Source organism: Oryctolagus cuniculus, chromosome 1 (genome assembly GCF_964237555.1).
Source record: "Oryctolagus cuniculus chromosome 1, mOryCun1.1, whole genome shotgun sequence".
Taxonomy (NCBI): domain Eukaryota; kingdom Metazoa; phylum Chordata; class Mammalia; order Lagomorpha; family Leporidae; genus Oryctolagus; species Oryctolagus cuniculus.
The window spans coordinates 124,039,868-124,061,210 of record NC_091432.1 but is presented as its reverse complement, the minus strand read 5'-3'; the positions used below and the strand labels follow the sequence as shown (position 1 = coordinate 124,061,210).

Here is a 21,343-nt window from a genome sequence, read left to right as displayed (position 1 = left end):
CGCCTGGCCTTTCCCGGATGGCTGTCCAGTCCGAATCCGGGTCCTACCACAGCGGCTGGCCCACACACCTGCCCACAGGAAGGAGGCGGTGCCTGTTCCACTGGGGAGCACCACACTCACTCCTAACCCAGCCTGGCCAGCTCTCCATGGCTCAGAATTCCGTCATCCACTGTGTCGCCCTTTCCCACACGCCCGGGTGTCAGCCTCTGACAGGTGGAGCTCCCAACCTTTCCCTGAGCTGTCACTAAGTATGGAAGGGCACAGAACCCCCAGGGAGTGAGGGGCAGCCCTGAGGCCACTGCCCGGCGTGGATGCAGGCCTGGGGTCTCCCAGGTACAGCTGCTCTATCGCACACAACCCACCCCTACCTCCCAGGAGGCCCCAGTCGGCCACGGAGCCCGGCAGACTGGAGGTGGGCGCACGCCTTCCCCAGAACACAGCGGTCAAGTGCACAACCACCACTGGGTGAAAGAATGCAGGCAGGAAGGAGTGGGAGGGCTGAGCGTGTGCACGGCTTGGTTCTCGGGCTTGGGTGGGTTCTGGGTGTTTTGCATTTTAGATTTCCACCAGGATCCCTGGTCCTGTGTGTAACAAACAGAGCAGCACTGAGTTTCAAGCCTTGGAATCACAACTCCAGCTGTGCGCCTGGTCTCAGGGCGGAGGAACCTCATCAAAAGGGGGAAGCCAGACGAGCTCAGAGGGAGGGGATGTTCGTGCCTTGGGCTGGCGCCTGGTGATCACCAGTTGGTTTTTTATAAGCTCACAACTCTCTCTTTAATGATGCGTTTTAGGATTTTGCCCGGGACACACATCAATCATCATTGTCTTTGGAACACGATTTTATGACGGCACTGTGGTTAACATCATAGGCTTTGAAAGTCACACAGATCCAAGTGTGAATTCTTGCTCTGCTTCTCACCGCCCCTGGGTTCTCTTACAAACCCTTTGAGCCTCAGTGTTCTCGTCTGGAAAGTGGACAATTTTTTCTCCAGACACCTGCTGTGAGGATACAGGGGGATAAACTCAAGCACACGTATGCAGTGAAGGGCAGAAACGGCTGTCGCCATTTCCGCATCACCATCCTGCCCCAGGATCACCGCCCTGGGCCGCAGAGAGACGGTGGCCATGGCTCTGGCCCAAGTCAGCTCCTGCAGGGATGCCACGGAAAACCCCCGGAGAGACGCTAAACCCAGACAGAGGCGGCGAGTCCTGAAGACGTCGAATGCCCGAGACTAGAATTTCCAGCTGCTTCTAGGAAAGCTCTTGGCCAAGAGAAAAAGGGAAATTGTTGTCGACAAGCTTTGCACGAAGGCAGAGCGCCTTCCTCCCCACACCAGACAGGACGCACACTGCCAGAGAAGCCCGCAGTTCCCAGGCCCAGTCCTGTCTCCACACCACCCAAGGCTCCTATAACGAGCCCCGGGCAGCTCCGAAATATCCCTGGGTAATCCGTCCCCGGCTCAGGCCCTGGGGCTGACAGCCCTGCTCTGTGTGTGGCAGTCCTGAGAGACTGCAGCAAAGCCAGTCTACCTGGGCACCGATTAGATCCCGCTCCCACTCTGCTCTGTGACTCCGGGCAAGCTGCTCACCCTCTCTGTGCTGTCTTCCTCACCTAAACACGGGTAGTAATATTATTAGTACAGTTGGCTCTTCGTAAGTACTGGTTCCACATCTGCTGACTCAACCAAATGCAGCTTGAAATTTTTTTTTAAACTGCATCTGGCGTGGGCACCACGGCTAAGATGCCACCTGGGACGTGCGTGTCCCATATCACAATGTCTGGATTGGGACCCAGTTCTGTACCCGATTCCACCTGTGTCTGATAGGGCAGGAAGAGCCTGCTGCTGGCCAAGGGAAATATCACCCCATGCAGTGTTACTGAGCTACGGCTTTCTCGATGCCACGTAGGGAAATGCTTGAAAACAAGATTTTCATAGGACCAAAGGAATCACTTTAACCTAAGATGAACACTTGGGCATTTTGTATAAAAATCATTCACCGTGTTTTCCTTCTGGCATTAAATACTAGAAAAGGGTTGCACAGATTCTTGTGAGGTTGGGGGTTTGACACAACAGTTAAGACCCTGCTCGGGACACCCACTTTGCATATCAGAGTGCCTGGGTTCAAGTCCCAATGCCAGCTTCCTGCTAGTGTGCTTCCTAACAGTTAACAGGGATGGCTCAGGTACTTGGGCTCCTGACACCCATGTGGGAGGCCCCTGATTGAGTTCCTGGTTCCAGACTTTGGCCTGGCCCAGCCCAGGTTGTTGGGAGCACTTGGGGCATAAACCAACAGATTGGAGCTATCATTCTGACTCTCAAATAAATTAAATGAATAATTTTTTAAAAAATGGGCCTATATTGGGCATGTACAGACTTTTTTTCTTTGTCATTATCCCTAAACCATACAGTATAAGAACTATGCACATCAGTAACTATAAGCAGTCAAAGATGATTAAAGTATGCAGGAGAGGGGACGGCGCCGTGGCATAGTGGGCTAAGCCTCTGCCTGCGGCGCCGGCATCCCATATGGGCCCTAGTTCGAGTCCTGGCTGCTCCTCTTCCAATCCAGCTCTCTGAGGAAGCAGTGGAAAATGGCTCAATTCCTTGGACCCCTGCACCCACGTGGGAGACCTAGAGGAAGATCCTGGCTCCTGGCTTTGGATTGGCCCAGCTCTGGCCATTGTAGCCGTTTGGAGAGTGAACCAGCAGATGGAAGACCTTTCTGTCTGTCTCTTCCCCTCTCTGTGTGTAATTCTACCTCTCAAATAAATAAAATATTTTTTTTTTGACAGGCAGAGTTAGGCAGTGAGAGAGAGAGAGACAGAGAGAAAGGTCTTCCTTCCGTTGGTTCACCTCCCAAATGGCCAATACGGCCAACACACTGCACCAACCTGAAACCAGGAGCCAGGTGCTTCCTCCTGGTCTCCCATGCAGGTGCAGGGCCCAAACACTTGGGCCATCCTCCACTGCCTTCCTGGGCCACAGCAGAGAGCTGGACTGGAAGAGGAGCAACCAGGACAGAATCCAGCGCCCCAACCGGGACTAGAACCCGGGGTGCCGGTGCCACAGGCAGAGGATTAGCCTAGTGAGCTGCAGCGCCAGCCAATAAAATCTTTGCACAAATCCTATGCCACTTTACATAAGGGACTCAAGCGTCGGGGATGGGTCCCAGGAGCAGTCCCAGTGAATACCCAGGACCAGCTGTGCTCCTCTGTAAGGGAAGTGATACTACACAGCGCCTGCTCAGGCCACGCTGCCAGCGATCGCCAGTGTCCTCGATGCTCCAGGAGCCACGGGCACAATGCTAGAAGCAACACCATGTTTGGCACCCGCATCCCCCAGGGCTCTGGCACACCCAAAATCCTCAGGGAAGAGCCGACCTTCTCTCTCAGGAGAGACATAAGCCAGCAAGCAGCCTGGGCAGAACCGCAAATCAGGGAAGGCACAGACAGCAGGGGAACTCCAAGGCCACAGCGTTCCAAGGGCTGGAGCCGCTGGCCACAGGCAGTGAGCACCCAGGCGAGGGAGAGGGAGCCGGGCCTCGTTCTGCTTCCGCAGCCACGGATGACGCCAAGGGCTTCGGGCCACCCAGCCAGCCGGCCCTGAGCAGCGACTCGGGCCTCTTACCACTGAAGCAGCAGCCAGGCTCGGGTCATCATCTCTCAGACCTCAGCGTTCCTGCTTCCCGTGTGAAGGCTGAGACTTTCCAGGCATTGGGGGGGGGGGGGTCCTCTAAAGCCCCCTGGAGAAGCACACCGCATTTCCTGCTGCTTGCCGCCCACCGCGCTCTCCCCCACACCCCTTGCTCATCCCTGCACCTGCTGGACAGATCAGAGAAGTGTTCCGGAGCTGTATTTGGGGGTGGGGGTAGGGGAGCGTGGGTCTGCCGCCAGCACACACTTTCTTTTCATAGAAGATTCTTTCTCCTAGGAGCTGGGTACAGTGGAAACCGAAGACCCCAGGAAGAGAGTCTCAATTGCTCTCAGTGGGTCAGCAAGCCAGGCAGGCCCCTCTGCAGGGTCAGGGCTCCGTGGACAACCCCAGCCTCCGCACCTGCACCCCACTAAGACTCCACCTGCAGCACCTTCCTGTTGCTCTCTGCAGGCTGTCTGCAGCCCCAGACTCCGCCATCACACCACAGCTGACTAACGCTTTCATGGTCAAGGATCCCTTTGAGTCTTTGCAACAAATATGGCACACAATACGTCATCCCCATTTCACAGCCACAGAAACGGAGGCTCAGAGAGATGAGGGGACCTCTGAGATCATGGGGCTGGAAGAGGGCAGCATCAGGGTTTGGCTCCAGCTGGACGCCTCTGTCGCCACATCACAGATGCCTCCAGCCCCAGGTGCCTTGCCAACCCTGCCAGCCGCATTAGACGGACGCCCTCCTAGGAGCCCGCCTTGGACGTATGCAGACACACAACTGAGATCCTGTACCCCACGCCATACAGGGTGGCCCTGCAGGCAGGGACTGTGTGGTGGGGTCTTTCTCGCTGCTACCTCCCTCTACCCTGTTGAGTTGGCAGCTCCCTAGGACACACCTGCTATGTGAATGAGTGAGTGCATGAGTGAATTCTGGCCAGTTAACATGTGACTCTGAGCAGCCAGAGTGGGACAGCCCAGCTCCAGATATCTGCTTTTGACCCCAACAACAAACAGCTGATTTTCCCACCCTGGTCTCCATAGGCTGAAGAGACGCTGAGTCACACCCAGGGTTAACAGCGACCTGAGATGGGACCTCTGCAGGTCAAAACACCTTCAACAGCCACCGTCAAATATTCAACAGGGCCCCAGCCACTGGGTGAGGTCGGCTTCCCTGTTCTCCCTTCTGACCATCACAGTTGCCCTCTGCAAACCGGCTCACACACAGACAGAAGAACCCACGCAGTCCCCAGCCCACCCTGTGCAGCAGAGCCCAGCTGATCTCTCCTGCTGTCTCCTGCCATCGCTCTCAAGACTTGAAGTTGCTTATCAGACTGGTCTTGGAAAGCCCTGCCTCCAGCAGTGTCTGGCCCAGGGCAAGTTGGGTGAACGGAGCTTGCTGGAGAAAAGACAGCAGCCTTGGAAAGGGGATTGGCAGACTGGTATAAGGGGCAGCCCAGTGGCGTGGAGAATGGCAGAGCCTCACAGAAGACCAGCAAGCGCTCAGGGACCAAGGGGGAACGGAGTCGAGGGCTTGGGGGAGACAGGGAGCGAGTGCGAGGGGAGCCCCCTGCTGGAGGAGGGAGCGTGGGCAGACAGCAGGTGGCCCAGACCGGGGGAAGGGAAGTGGGAAGAGCCCACGTGGAGGGAGGGAAGCTAAACAGGACTGAAATAACAAACACCCCACAGCAGGCTCCTCCGGACTGGGCCCAGGTAGGCAATTAGGAAGGATTCACAAACATCTGGCAATTCAGAAAGGAAGAGACGGCGGCTCAGGAGCTGAGAGGGCTCGGATATCTGACCCCACACGGGAGCAAACGGGGGGAGGGGCTCCTGCGAGGTTAGGGGTCCCAGGAGACAGCCCATCCTCTGCCGAGGAGCAAAGCCCCTCACCAAACACTCCTGCCTGGTAGCACACCCCAGTGCCCCGCGTGTGAAAGCGGGGGCCGGGCTGAACAAAGAGAGTGGCCGCCCGGCTGCAAACCCCAGGAGTGTCCTCCAGTACAGTGACTGACACCCAGCCCCAACTCCCTGCGTCAGCTTCCAAGGCTCCTGACACCAGCCAAGAGGGCCCTCATTGTTCTGGCCACCGAAGGAGAGCTTCCTGCTTCCAAAAGCCACGTGTTCCACACCCCTTCCCCGAGAGTCCCCTGCCCTCCTGGAGATCGCAGCCCAGCAAGGCCAAACCCTGCAGTTCTCAGCTCCAGCCTCGAAGGCAGCCAAAGCCCTCGGCAAAGGGCCCCAGGCGCCTATTCCTATCGACCAGGACGGGACAAACGCCACAGCTGCGGGGGCCCAAGGACGGCTGAGCCGCCACACCCTCCAAGAACCTCCTTCCGCCGGCCCCACCACCCACTCCGAGCCCCTGCCCAAAAAGCAACGTGGCGGGACCGAAACGGGGCCCCTGTGCCAATCAGGGAACCGGCCGCGGGCGCAGGCAGGCGGGAGAGGAACCGGGCGCCTCGCGGCCGGGGCCCTCCGCCTCCACGGTGGCCGGCGCGCCGCAGGTCTGGTACCAAAGGTCCGGCCGGCTCGCCCCGCCCGCGGCGGCCAGGCACCAGCCGAACAGGAAATTCCACCTGCGCGCCCCGCGTCCCGGCCACCAACGGGCACCGCAGCCCGGCCGGCCCGCGACCCGGCGCCGCGCTCCAGGGCTCGGGGGGCGCGCGGGGCCCGCGTCTGAGCGCCCGGACCCCGGCGACCCCGGCGACCCCGGCGACCCCGGCCCTCGCCCACCTCCTGCCGCGAGCTGTACTTGAGTCCCGCGCCGAAGTCCTTCGGGCCCCCGCTGCCCTTGCGGGCCCGGTCGCTCCTCATGGTCCCTCTGGCCGATGGGGGGTCTCAGAGGCGTGGTCCCTGCGGGCAGCCAGCTCCCATGGCCCGCGGGGCGCGGGGCGCAGGCGACCGAGGCGCTAGGCTCTCTCAAGCTCTCCTCTTCCTGGCCCGCGCAGGTAGTTTCTGGGTGTGGCCTCTCCCGGCTGGCCCCGCCGGCCGCCCGCGCACCTTTCGCGGGTCACAGCCCCCCTCCGGCCACGCCCACACCGGGAAGCTCCGCCCCGAAAAGGCACCTCCTGGGCCGGGAAGTGAGCGAGCCTGAAGATGCGGTGGTCAGGGAGACTCGAACAACAAGGGAGTTCACTGCTCTCCTGGAGGACAGCCCTCGCGGCCGCCGTCCACCCTCTCTACCTCGGCCCATAGGAAGCACCTGCTGTGGCCAGCGCCCATCCGGGTGGCTGGGTCAGCAGAGACGGAGGTGCTGAACCCAACGCCCTCGGGTCAGCTCCCGTCTTTCAGCCATTCGCAGCATCGGAAGCTGACCCATCCCTTTTTTGCCCAGTCTGGCTCCTGTGTGTCACGGTTCCCAGCGTTACTCAGCCTCCTCCCGCCCTCCTACACTTTCTCTCTTGGCCACTCAGCTCATCTTACAGCTCATCGTACAGACCAAACACCTTGCAGCTTCCCGGCATTACCAGGGGAGCACCTGTCTCTCTCCCTCCCCCCCCCCCCCCCCCCGCCAGTGGCAGGTGCAGGGAACGTCTCCATCGGTGCTGTATTCACAGTACACAGCCAGTAGATGTTTAGGATGTGCTAAGCACCGGCCTAGGCACGGGAAAACAAGAGGGAGTAAAATAAAAACCACTGCCTTGGGGGCCGGCCCTGTGGCGTAGCAGGTAAAGCCCCAGCCTGCAGCTCCGGCATCCCATATAGGCACCCGTTCGAGTCCCAGCTGCTCCACTTCCAATCCAGCTCTCTGCTATGGCCTGGGAAAGCAGTAGAAGATGGCCCAAGTCCTTGGGCCCCTGCACCGACGCAGGAGACCCAGAATGAAGCTCCTGGCTTCTGCCTTCGGATCGGCACAGCTCCGGCCATTGTGGCCAATTGGGGAATGAACCAGAGAGAGACCTCTCTCTCTCTCTCTCTCTCTCTCTCTCTCTCTGCCTCTCCTTCTCTGTGTAAATCTGACTTCCAAATAAATAAATAAATCTTAAAAAAAAAACTACAAATGTGTATACCCCTTTCTTTCACCTCCATTTAGAAACCCCCTAATCCAGCCCTCATCATCCTTTGCCTGGTTTTGTGTCAGATGCAAAAAGGTCTCCTGCCTCCCATCTGCCACGCTCTGATCTCAGCTACACATGGCTGCCAGGTTCACCTTCTAAAACCACAGTCTCTTTGAAACCCAATCCAACCCCCGTGGCATGGCATCTGCACTCTGATCTGCCCTCCCTGGCAGCCACGCCACCTGCATTTCCTATCCGGACTTCTCATCAGCCACTTTTCCAACTTGGCGCCATTCCTGATGCTCCCTGTCCTCCAAGAACCTCTTCTCCTTCATGCTCACCTCTGCATTTTGGACCTAGATCACCACTGGAGCGATGGGTTTGCTCCCGAAGGCTAGGACCATGTGCCCTTCCCCTGGAGAGTTAAGTGTGGATGGCCATGGGGCTAGCTGTGACCGAGGAAACTCGAACGAGAGAGGGTTCACACGCACAATCCCCGTGCTTTCTTCTGGAATGAAGCCTCTGTCCGTCTGTGGTCCTAGGAGGCAGGTGTGCACTGTAGCATGCGTGACGATGAAGCGTATGGATGTGCGTCGCTGAGAGCTGGCGGCCGCTCACTGTCGCTGCTGCCCTAGCCCATCCTGACTATGGGTGGGAGATTCCCCTTGCTTCAAAGCCAGAACAAGGTCTGTTTGTACCTCTATCATGCAACCGGGAGTTTTTCATGGCATATTTCTGTCTGTGTCTTGCTCAGCTTTGATTTCTCTGAGCAATAAATCATCAATTTAATAAATACTCTAGAAAAATAAATCAAGCACCTTGCACTTTATAAAGCATTCCAAAGCTAAACAGATGATATCAAAAAAGAATTGTCCAGGCTAGTGTTGTGGTAGGGCAGGTTAAGCTGCCACGTAGGATGCCAGCATCCCCTTCAGAGCGCTGCTTCAAATCCTGGCTGCTCCGCTTCTGAGCCAGCAGCTCTCTGCTGATGCTCTTGGGAAGGCAACGTAAGATGGCTCAAATACTTGGGCATAGGAGGTCAGGCTGGAGTTCCCGGCTCTTGGTCTTAGCCTGGCCCAGACCTGGCTTTTGCAGCCATCTGGGAAGTGAACCAGTGGATGGAAGATCAATTTCTCTCTCTCTCTCTCTCTCTCTCTGTGTGTGTGACTCCTTTTTATTTTTTTTTTAATTTGACAGATAGAGTTAGTGAGAGAGACAGAGAGAAAGGTCCTCCTTCCGTTGGTTCACCCCCCAAATGGCTGCTATGGCCAGCGCTGCACCAATCCGAAGCCAAGAGCCAGGTGCTTCCTCCTGGTCTCCCATGCAGATGCAGGGGCCCAAGCACTTGGGCCATCCTCCATTGCCTTCCCGGGCCACAGCAGAGAGCTGGACTGGAAGAGGAGCAACCGGGACAGAATCCGGCGCCCATATGGGATGCCAGTGCCGCAGGCAGAGGATTAACCAAGTGAGCCATGGCGCCGGCCCCTGATGCCTCCTTTTTAATTAGTTAATTAATTAACAACTTTTAAGGAATTAATTTGCTACTTTGGATTGCCAATGGCACCACACCCTTCAATTACTGGGAATAACTGAAAGCAAACCGGATCCAAAGTGACATGATGAATCAGAGGGTGCACCTGGTCCCCCAGCCCACAACCCTGTAGAAGATGTGACTCGGGCTGGTGTTGTGCATAGCGGGTTAAGCTGCTGCCTGTGACGCCAGATCCTCTATGAGCACCAGTCCAACTCCCAACTATTCCACTTCGGATCCAGCTCCCTGCTAATGGCCTGCCCAAAGCAGCAGAAGATGACACAAGTGCTTGGGCACCTGCCATCCATGTGAGAGACCCAGATGGGGTTCCTGCCTCCGGGCTTCTGCCTGACCTAGCCCTGACATGGCCATTTTGGGAAGTGAAGTAGCAGATGGAAAATACCTCTGTCTCTCTTTCTCTCTTGCCTTCTTTCTCTGAAACTCTGCCTTTCAAATAAACACATAATTTTAAAATAATGGGGGACTAGCACTGTGGAATGGCAAGTAAAGCCACTGTCTGCAGTGCCGGCATCCCATATGGGTGCCGGTTCGAGTCCTGGCTGCTCCACTTCCAATCTAGCTCCCTGCTAATGGCCTGGGAAAGCAGCGAAAAATGGCCCAAGTGCTTGGGCCCCTGAACCCATGTGGGAGACCTGGAAGAAGCTCCTGGCTCCTGGCTTCATTCTGCCTGGCCCAGCCACGTGGGAAGTGAACCAGCAGATGGAAGATTCTCTCTCTCTCTCTGTCTCGGCCTCTCCCTCTGTAACTCTGCCTTTCAGATCAATCAGAAAGGAAGGAAAGAAGGGAGGGATGGCAGGCGGGCTCAGGTCCCGAGAGGTCCATCTCACCTTGGAGAGCTCAGTAATGTATAGCCACAGAAGGTTCTCACGCCACCATCAGAATGCAAAACCCAGGCAATGTGTTGACCAGATGCCCAGGCGAAGAGAGATACTGGCCCTGCCCACTGTGTTCCGCCAGCTTTCCGAGTGCACACTGTGCGTGACAGAGGAAGACACACGGCCTCGTGTCACCACACTAAACCCATTAGGCTTAATCCCGCCTGAATTTATGATATGAAGATAAGTGTTTCTGTTCCTAAACTAGAAGAGAGCAGAGAGCCGACAGGACATGGCCAGCTTCTCTCGCTCTCTCGCAGGAGGAAATCCAGCTGAAACCCAGATTTCAGCCCCAGGCCCACGTCATATCTCTGCTAGAGGGGTGACTCACGACCAACTTCTTCACCTGCACCGCCACACCCCTCCCTGCCTCCAAGCCGCGTCCCACCACTGTCAACAGTGCTGCGAGTCCTCCCCGTCCTGACCTGGGACTCTGCCTGCTGCATTTGTGTCTTTGGCACCCACTGAAGAGTCTCTCCAACCGTCCCCCATGTCCTCAGGGCCTGGGCCACTTGGAGGGTGTGCCAGTGTGGCCATGAGCACCAGCTAAAGAACATTGGCGTTAGCTGGAGACAATATGGGAGGCAGCTGAGGCCACGTTAGCAGACCTAGGCCAAGTTCAAAATCACCAGGGCTCTGCTACCCCCCAAAGAGGGTGAGAGCAGGGGGCAAAGCCAGCCGGAGCAGCCTGTGCCAGGCCTGCAGGCAAACTGGCCCTCTTTCAAGAGCAGGAAGAGCCTGCAAACAGCAGGAGGTATGGGGGAGGCTCCGACTGAACAGAATAAAGCAGAATGAACCAGTTAGGGAGCCGGTGTCATCCAGGAGTGTGTTTAATTCTCCTGGGACAGCAAGGGTCATGTATCCGATCTGACCCCCGTGGAAGGGGCTTTGTGGACAGGGTGGCTCCGCCTCGTCCCTGCACAGCCCCACCCCCGTGACCCGCCACTCTATTTGCCCACAGCCCTTCCTCGCTTCACCCCAACCACTGGCTCCGTCTCTGGTTCCCTGGGTGAGATCCAAAGTCAGCTTCGATATCACCTCTGTGAAAGCAGCCCCAGGCAGGCTCCATCTCCACTGCCGGGATTCGGCTACACGGCTCAATGGCAGCTTAGACAACAGTGTGTTTTGATTTCCTGCTGCACTCTCAAAATGTTCTTGCAAGAAAGAACGAGCGAGGGCAGTCCATGAAACCGTTGGGTTGCCTCCCCTGCAACTTAGGAACAAAAGCACTTTCTCACGTGTCATAATTTTATGAGGATTAAACCGAATGGGTTTAGCAGAGTCACAAATGGCCACCAACTTTCTCTGCCACTCACACAGTAAGCCTTCAGGAATTCATGACACCACGATCCGACGGGAAGGGCCTTTCCTTTTCTTTTTTATTTTTTTAATTCTTATTTATTTGACAGGAAAATTTACAGAGAGAGAAAGGGATAGACAGAGAGAGAGAGAGAGGTCTTCATTCACCAAATGGCCACAATGGCTAGGACTGGGCCAGGTGGGAGCCAGGAGCCAGGAGCTTCTTCCAGGTCTCCCATGTGGGTGCAGGGGCCATCTTCAGCTACCTTGTTAGTTGCATGAGCAGGGAGCTGGATTGGAAGCAGAGCAGCCAGGACACGAACTGGCACCCATACAGAATGCTGGCACTGCTGGAAGTAGCCTAACCCACTGCACCCAATGCTGGCCCCAGTAAATAAATCTTTTAAAAAATGTTTTTGAAAAGGCCCCTCCCAGAAAGAGAGGGAGAGAGGGAGAGAGAGAGAGAGAGAGATCCTCTGTCTGCTGATTCACTCCCCAAATACCTGCAACAGCTGGGGCTGGGCCAGGCTGAAGCCAGGAGCCAGGAGCTCCATCCAGGTCTCCCATGTGAATATTAGGGACCCAAGGACTTGGGCCATCATCTGCTGCCTCCCTGATGCGTTAGCTAGTTTGGAACCTGAGGGGCTGGGACTCAAACCAGTGCTCTAATAGGGATACAGGCTTAACCCACTGAGCCACGACACCAACAAAGGACAGGGCCTTACCTGTATCTCCTTCTCTTCATCCGGGTCACAGGAAATGCCTTGCGTGTGTGTTGCATTCCAGTGATAGAATCAGAGCCTTCTGTGGGCCACTCATCTGATTCTGAGATAAAGGGTGACATTTTAGGGGCTGGCATTGTGGCATAGCAAGTAAAGCCGTCCCCTGTGACACCGGCATCCCACATGGGCACCGGTTTGTGTTCTAGCTACTCCACTTCCAACCCAGCTCCCTGCTGGTGGCTGGGAAATCAGCGGAAGCTGACCCAAATGCCGGAGTCCCGGCACCCACATGGAAGACCTGGAAGGAGCTCCTATCTCCTGGTTTCAGTCTGGCCCAGTCTTGGCCATGGTGGTCTTTTGGGTAGTGAACCAGCAGAAGGAAGATTCTCTCTCTGTTTCTCTCTTGCTCTGTATCTCTCTCTGTTTGTAACTCTGCATTTTAAATAAATAAAATTAAAAAATAAAAAAAGATGACGTTCTAGGGAGGGCGTTTGGCCTAGAAGTTAACGCGGGAGTTAAGATGCTCAAGTGTCGTATCAGAGTGCTGGGTTCAAGGCCTGGCTCCAGCATGTGACTCCAGCTTCCTGTTAATATGGAGCTGAGAGGCAGCAGGTGACAGTTTGAGTACTCAGTGTCTGCTACCCATGTGGGAGACCTGGATAGAGTTCAAGGCTCTGGTCTCAGCCTGGCCCAGCCCTGATTGTTGCTGGCATTTTGGGAGTGAAAAAAAACAGATAGGAGTCTCTTTCTCTGTCTCCCCTCCTTTCTATGCCTCTTATATAAAATAATAAATCCCTTTTAAAAGGGGGGAGGGAGAGGGAGAGGGAAAGAGAGAGGTCTTCCATCCACTGGTTAACTCCCCAGATGGCCACAACAGCCGGAGCTCCGTCAATCTGAAGCCAGGAGCCAGGAGCTTCTTCCGGGTCTCCCATGTGGATGCAGGGGCCCAAGCATTGGGCCATCCTCCACTGCTTTCCCAGGCCATAGCAGAGAGCTGGACTGGAAGTGTAGTTGCCAGGACTTGAACCGGCACCCACATGGGATGCCGGCACTGTAGGTGGCAGCTTTACCTGCTAGGCCACAGCACTGGCCCCTCTCAGCTCTCTTTTAATGAATAGATCCCACTTCACTTTTTTTTTTTTTTTTGCCCCCTTTACAATTAATTTGCTGAAAAGAACAAGCCACTAGTTCTGGAGACTCTCCCACAGTCAGGACGTTCCTGATTGCACCCATGATGTGGTCTGTTTAGGGGCTCCCTCACCTTTTGTACTTCCCGTGAGCTGTTACATCTGAAGATTATACCCTGGGACACATGCGTGTTCTGGTTTTGGAGGGAAGATTAGTTTAGAGGTGGTGTGATCTTCAAGACGAGGCAAATGTCTGGTGCTCTCTTGTTCATGTTTTAGGCTTCATGCTTGCATTCTAAGGTCATTAGGGACTGGGCACTATATTGTGTGTAGTATTCAAGAGCATCGTAGAGCCGGCGCCGTGGCTCAATAGGCTAATCCTCCACCTTGCGGCGCCGGCACACCGGGTTCTAGTCCCGGTCGGGGCGCCGGATTCTGTCCCGGTTGCCCCTCTTCCAGGCCAGCTCTCTGCTATGGCCAGGGAGTGCAGTGGAGGATGGCCCAGGTGCTTGGGCCCTGCACCCCATGGGAGACCAGGAAAAGCACCTGGATTCTGGCTCCTGCCATCGGATCAGCGCGGTGCGCCGGCTGCAGCGGCGGCCATTGGAGGGTGAACCAACGGCAAAAAGGAAGACCTTTCTCCCTGTCTCACTATCCATTCTGCCTGTCAAAAAAAAAAAAAAAAAAAAAAAAAAAGAGCATCGTAGAAAATGCATGTTACATGCGGATGTCAAAAATTTGTTTTCACCACAATAAACTCCCACTTCCTTGTTACGGCATGGGCTAACAGAACCTAATGAGAGATGATAGTGACACAACGTCAAGTTTGGAAAGTGCCCCAGCCATGACTGAAGCAAAGACAACACCAAATTGGCTGTGCAGCTTGGTTGGAAGGATGGTGAAATCATTGATGCATCACACAAATTTCAAGGAAATTAGTAGTTTGCAAATGAGAAGATGAAGCCTGTAGAGGAAGATTGCCCACAACAATTGGTGAGGGAAAAAAAACAAAAACAAAGCCATGGCTCTGGTTTGCCCTAATTGAAGAGGACTGATGGTTAACAGCAGAAACCACGGCCGTCTCACCTGGCTCAGCTTACACCATCTGACTGCAAAATTACACTGAGAAATTTCTGCGCGTTGGGCACCAACACTGCTGCACCCAGCTCAGCTGCAGACAAGAACAGAGCTTCCAGCGGAAAATTTAAACCGGGAGGCTCCAGGTCCCAAAGCATGTCTTCAAAGACTGGTCCCAGGAGCTGAAACACGGCTTTATCAGCGCGATCGCGAAGACGAAGCAATGGCTACCAAGGGGGCACGTGGTGCAACCAAAAGCAGACTGGCCACAAGCAAAGGGCGCGGCAAGAGTTTTGGAGGTCACAGTCAAGGTCGTTTGTCTGTGGACTTTCTGGGAAGCCAGAGAACAGCCACAGCAGTGTGTTAGGAAAGCGCTCTGAAAAAGTTTGCCAAAGCTTCTGCAGAAAAACACTGGGCCAGCTTTTCCAGAGAGTGGCTCTGCACCCTGAGCACGCGCCTGTTCACCTCCCTGATCAAACAAGGGCCTTCTTGCAAGTCTCCGGGGGGGGGGAAGCATGAGGCCCCCACCTTTCAGTCCTAAATGTGGCTCCTTCTGACTTCCTTCTATTTCCTAATCTTAAACAATTTTCAACAAAAATAAAAAAATAAGATATATATATATATAGAGAGAGAGAGAGAGAGAGGAGATGGTGCTGTGGCATAGAGGGTAAAGCCTCTGCCTGCAGTGCTGGCATCCCATATGGGAAAAGACAGAAAGAGAGAGAGAGGGAGAGAGAGAGACAGAGATATATATATATATTTTTGACAGGCAGAGTGGACAGTGAGAGAGAGAGAGAGACAGAGAGAAAGGTCTTCCTTTTGCCGTTGGTTCACCCTCCAATGGCCGCCGTGGCCAGCGCACCGCGCTGATCCGATGGCAGGAGCCAGGTGCTTCTCCTGGTCTCCCATGGGGTGCAGGGCCCAAGTACTTGGACCATCCTCCACTGCACTCCCAGGCCACAGCAGAGGGCTGGCCTGGAAGAGGGGCAACCGGGACAGAATCCGGCGCCCTGACCGGGACTAGAACCCGCTGTGCTGGCGCCGCAAGGTGGAGGATTAGCCTATTGAGCTGCAGTACCGGCCGAGAACATATCTTTAGGGGAGAGCCTAAGCTGCCGCATGGGAAGTTCACATCCCGTATCGAGAGCCTGGTTCAGGTCCTGGCGCCACTTCCTCTCCAGCTTCCTGCTAACGCGCACCCTGGGAAGGCGGCAGGTGAGGGCTCAAGTGCATGAGGCCCAACCACCACCTTCCACGTGAGACTTGTATTGAGCTCCTGGCTTCAGCCTCGCCAAGCTCTGGCTATTGTGAGGCGTGAACCAGTCAACAGAAGATCTCTCTCTCTCTCTCTCTCTCTGTATGTATTTTAAATAAAATGAAAATAAATAATAATTTTTTTAATTTATTTTAAAAATCTTTACAGGGCACCCATTCCTCTTCAGTTCGTAGTGTACAGAGGCTGCACTGACAAGGCTGTGGGCCCAGGGTTCTTTAAGCAGGCATACCTGGCGGTCCCATGGCTCACACAGGCGTCGTCAACTGGACAAGATTTATGATGAAAAATAAACTCCATTTTTAAAAGTATGTTCATCTTGGGGCTAGTGCTGTGGCGCAGCAGGTTAAAGCCCCGGCCTGCAACACCAGCATCCCATATGGGCACCGGTTCAAGTCCCAGCTGCTCCACTTCTGACCCAGCTCTCTGCTATGGCCTGGGAAAGCAGTGGAAGATGGTCCAAGTGCTTGGGCCCCTGTACCTGCGTGGGAGACCTGGAGGAAGCTCCTGGCTCCTGGCTTCAGATCGGCACAGCTCCAGCCGTTGTAGTCATTTGGGGAGTGAACCAGTGGATGCACGACCTCTCTCTCTCTCTAGCTCTATCTCTGTCTATAACTCTGTCTTTCAAATAAATAAAATAAATCTTTAAAAATAAAAAAAAGTTTCTCTTTTCATTCCATTGCTGTGAACTTTTTGAAGTTCTCTTGTATTTTGTCATCCTTGTTTATTTATTAGAGTATGTCTATAAAGTGAAATTTCCTTGAGATTTTTTTATTTGAAAGGCAGAGAGAGCGAGCGAGCCAGTGAGAACTTCCATCCAGTGGTTTGCTTCACAAATGGCCACAACAGCCAGGTCCAGACGAGGCCAAAGCCAGGAGCCGGGAACTCCATCTTGGTCTTCCATGTGGGTGGCAGGGACCCAAGCACTTCGGCCCTCTCCCACTGCCTCCCACGCACACCAGCAGGAAGCTGCATCAGAGGCAGAGCAGCAGGGCCGCAAACTGGCACTCAGCGTGGGAGGCCAGCACCACAGGGGGCAGCTTAACTCGCTGTGATGGCTCTAAAGTGAAATTGCTCAACATTCCCTTTATTTAGCCCACTCAAAGTAATGTTCTCTGTCTGCTCTTGTTTGTGATGAATTCTTGGATTTCAACACATCGGGAAGGTTTTGGTGCATCGACATTTTTATCCACATCGTAGTCTCTTAGTGAAAAATGGTATTGGAAGCCACACCTGGGCTCAGGGGCTCATTACTATCTACTTGCTATTGTTTCTGGGACCTTCTGGGGGACAAAGCTAAGAATTCCTGAACAGGGCCGGCGCCGCGGCTCAATAGGCTAATCCTCCACCTAGCGGCGCCGGCACACCGAGTTCTAGTTCCGGTCAGGGCACCGGATTCTGTCCCGGTTGCCCCTCTTCCAGGCCAGCTCTCTGCTGTGGCCAGGGAGTGCAGTGGAGGATGGCCCAAGTGCTTGGGCCCTGCACCTCATGGGAGACCAGGATAAGCACCTGGCTCCTGGCTTCGGATCAGCGTGGTGTGCCGGCCGCAGCGCGGTGGCCATTGGAGGGTGAACCAACGGCAAAAAGGAAGACCTTTCTCTCTGTCTCTCTCTCTCACTATCCACTCTGCCTGTCAAAAAAAAAAAATAATAATTCCTGAATGGGATCAAGTACCTATCATATTCATACGGACACTTCCAATTCTAATTTAGGACCACAGCGTATTAGCTTATTTTGTCTTATGCCATCTGCAGTTTCATTTTCCACACTGGGAAGCTTTGTTCTTAACTCATTAAATGAAGATGTCAGGCACAATTTTCCCATCAGGGCTCAGTGGATTTGCCCTTGACGGAGCTGTTGTCAGCTTGCCAGCTTACAAACACCAGCATACTCTGCCAATCTGAGCAAAAACGTCAGAAGGGCCGTTGGGCAGCTCGGAGAGAGTCTGGGAGGGCGAGAGAGATAAGAGGGGAGGCAGGAGCGAGGCCTGGGCTCAGCCCGGGCTGCAGAGGAAGCCCGGCTGCTGCTACCCAGGGAGACACCAGCGCAGCTCCTCCCAGGGCCCCTGCACCCCAGGCCCTCGGGGCCTGCCGGCCTGCAAGCCCGAGGCCTCTGCTCATTCACTGCAGCCTGGGCCCTCCTGCTTTGTTTCCTCCTGAATGAGTCCCTTGTGAGTGCATCTCATTAGACCCTGGGTTATGCACCTGGGCCTTACCTGCAAGCTGAGAAGGCCAGTTCTGGTTGCCGCTGCCTTAGGTAGACAGGCTCATAAACCAGAAGCTCCCAGTGTGGGGAGGGCGGCCCGAGACACTGGGTGTCCATGAACTGGGTCAGTGCAGAGGCACGGAGAGCCGTTCTGGAAAAGCACTCCACCCCAGGGACTTGCTGGGTTCTCATTCCCTCTCTCCCCCTCCCTCTCTCCCTCTCTCCCCCTCCCTCTCTCCCTCTCTCCCTCTCCCTCTCTCCCTCTCTCCCTCTCCCTCTCTCTCTCCCTCTCTCCCTCTCTCTCTCTCTCTCCCTCTCTCCCCCTCTCTCTCTGACTTCCCCCAGCCTGGCTACATCACCAGCACAAGCACAGCCGAGATCACCCCTCCTCCCACGTGAGGCAGCAATGGCTCAGCTACTCCCTGACCTGTGGTGCTTCCTGGGGTCTCCATGGGTTTTATGACAGTCAAAGTCCACTGACTCATTTGCTTCCATGCTATAAACAACGATCACTTGATAAGAAGTTGGCAAAAAAAATTTTTTTAATTATGGGGGCTGGCACTGTGGCGTAGCAGGTAAAGCTGCCACCTGCGGAGCCAGCATCCCATATGGGTACCCGTTCAAGTCCCAGCTGCTCTACTTCTGATTCAGCTCCCTGCTAATGTGCCTGGGAAGGCAATGGAGGATGGCCCAGGTGCTTGGGCCCCTGCACCCACATGGGAGACCCAGATAAAGCTCATGGCTCCTGGCTTGGGATAGGCACAGTTCCAGCCGTTGTGGCCATTTGGGGAGTGAATCAGTGGACAAAGAGTCTCAGTCTCTCTATCGCTCTCTCTCTGTAACTCTGCCTTTCACATAAATAAATCAATCTTTTTTTTAAAGATAAATCCTTAAAAAGAGACTGAAAACAAGTTCGGATTATCAAGACCACGGATCTACACGTCCAATTAATACTGCTGTTCTTCACTCTAAGTGTACACAGGTATCTCAAGAAGCTTGAGGAGACGGAATTAAGAGGCGTAGCAAGTAAAGCCATCGCCTGCGATCCTGGCATCCCACATGGGCTCTGGTTCAAGTCCCGGCTGCTCCGCTTCTGATCCAGCTCCCTGCTAATGCACCTGGGAAAAGCAGCAGAGAATGCCCCAAGTGCTTGGGCCCTTGCACCCACCTGGGAGACCCAGAAGAAGCTCCTGGCTTTGGCCTGGCCCAGTCCTGGCCGTTACAGCCATTTGGGGAATGAACTAGTCTCTTCTTCCTCTCTCTGTCTCACCTTCTCTCTGTAACTCTACCTTTTAAATAAACACATAAATCTTTTTTAAAAAAGATAAGTTTATTTTGGTGGCAGAAAATGTTGAAATGCAGGCATAATGGGGGTGGTCTTCTAAAAGGTCCTAAACATGTCTTACGAACAAGCTGGGCATGGATTTCAAATTTTTTTGCACCAAATTAAACTCAGTTTTTAATTCCACTTTTCCATGAATCTTGAGGTATTACCTAGTTTGACGAGGCCAATGTGATGAATGAGAATTGAAAATTAAGCGTCTAGCACCTGAAGACAAGCCAACACTCCTCCTTCCGCGCGTTGTCATGCAAACACTCCATTTGGCCATTTGCAAGATTCCATTAAGGATGCTGAATGTGCAGCTTCAGGTTCTGAATTAAAAGCCAAGGACAAAAAGTCATAAAGCATTACAGATTCACTTTTTCCTGCCACAGGGGGAAAATGGCTGAAATAACATGCAGAGGACCACACTCAACATTGTGACCCATTCGTCTAACAGACTGCTGGAAGACACGCAGATGAGAACTAAGCAAAGGGGCTGGCGTTGTGGCGCAGCAGGTTAAAGCCCCAGTCTGCAATGCCGGCATCCCATATGGGCGCCGGTTCGAGTCCCGGCTGCTGCACTTCCGATCCAGCTCTCTGCTATGGCCTGGGAAAGCAGTAGCAGATGGCTTGAGTCCTTGGGCCCCTGAACACAGGTGGGAGACCTGGAAGAAGCTCCTGGCTCCTGGCTTAGGATCAGTTCAGCTCCAGCTGTTGCGATCAGTTGGAGAGTGAACCAGCAGATGGAAGACCTCTCCCTCTCTCTGGTTCTACCTCTCTGTAACTCTTTCAAATAAATAAAATAAAATCTTAAAAAAGAGAGAGAAATAAGCAAAAACACCAACCTCAGAATGTGGAAGGTTTGGATGAGAACAGATGTTTCCATTATAGCTCATTTATGGTAGATTTGGACCATGAAATACATGAAAGCTAATTTTTTCTCAGGGAGTCCTGTGGCATGGAGAAGATACGCTTTCAACAGCTCAAAATACTACCTTGCATTCCCTGGGCACTTACTCTGTGCTGGACATCACGTCAGGTTAGGAGCTTACCCCTAACCCAGTGAAGTAAGTACTGACATTACCCCCACTTTTCAGATGGAGAGACTAAGGCACAGAGCAGTTAGGACACTCACTCTAGGTCCACCAACCAGGGAGGGGCCAGATTAGAAAGAGAAGAAGCAGTTGGTCTCCCAACTCCAGCTTTTATTATTACCGCTGCCTCTCACATTTCATTTGTACTTTATGGAAAATGCTCTAAAAGAACTTCAAAAAAGTTCATAGAAAAGTCCTCACATAAATGAAAATGTCAACTTATCTTTCAACTCCATTTTCGCAGAAATCGTTCCGTGCCCTCCTGGTTCCAGGTAAGGGCCTGGTGCTAGCTCCCACAGGAACCCTGAGTACTTAATGAGCTACAAAATGCCTCAGTCCTCACTCTGACAAGAAGCTACACCTTTAAAAATACAGTAGAATCTTTGCTGTCTATGGTAGTAAGACGGGGAGGGACCAAGCGGACATTTCCTTGTAGATTCATTTTCTGGCAAGGCATGGAGTTGTTGAACTTCCAGCCGTCCCACGTTTTGTTTTGGTTTTTAAATGAAAGACACCTGCTCCAATGTGCGTTTTGTACGGAGATTCACGCCCCGGAGAAATCTGCGAACAGGTGGCCGCGAGGTCCGTCACCAGGCCACTTTGCTCTGTAATCCGGATTGCTGCCTCACCTGAGACAGCTGTGCTCTGAGAAATGGCCCTGGCAGAGGACTGGGAATGCAAAGCCCTGCTCTCCACCGCGTGGCCACTGAACCCTGTGCGCCTCCCCTAAACCAGGTGTCTCTGGGATTTCAGGGGGAAAAATCAATAGTGTGTAAAGTTACTTTGGTGTAAGTGGAGGGGTTGTTTGGCTAAGAGCTAGGGCACCTCTGTTCACACTGCAGTGCCAGCTCCCCTCCTGGATCCAGCTTCCTGCTAATGCAGACCCTGGAGGCAACCATGACGGCCCAAGTGACTGGGCACCTGCCACCAACGTGGGAGATCTGACTGCGTTCCCTCCTCTTGGCTTCTGGCCCAGTCCAGCCCCTGTTACGGGCATCTGGGGAGTGAACCAATGGATAAGTTCTGGCTGCCTCTCAAGTAAATCCATTTTGACAATAATGAACATACACTTTCAAATGGAAGGTACACGTCTCAAATAATATTAGAAATTAAAATCACTGCCATACACGCAGCCCATTTTGTTCCT

At 54.0% G+C, this 21,343-nt stretch overlaps 1 protein-coding gene across 1 annotated transcript in view; it reads right to left on the bottom strand.

Annotated features, from left to right (window-relative positions):
- ST14 (ST14 transmembrane serine protease matriptase) overlaps window positions 1-6,632 on the bottom strand; it is a 41,478-nt gene extending 34,846 nt beyond the window's left edge. Inside the window, exon 1 of the mRNA XM_051847790.2 lies at window positions 6,384-6,632. Coding sequence (XP_051703750.2) covers window positions 6,384-6,464 — 81 coding nt within the window. The 5' untranslated portion in view covers window positions 6,465-6,632. The remainder of the gene's footprint in view (window positions 1-6,383) is intronic.
- Between the last annotated feature and the right edge of the window lie 14,711 nt (window positions 6,633-21,343).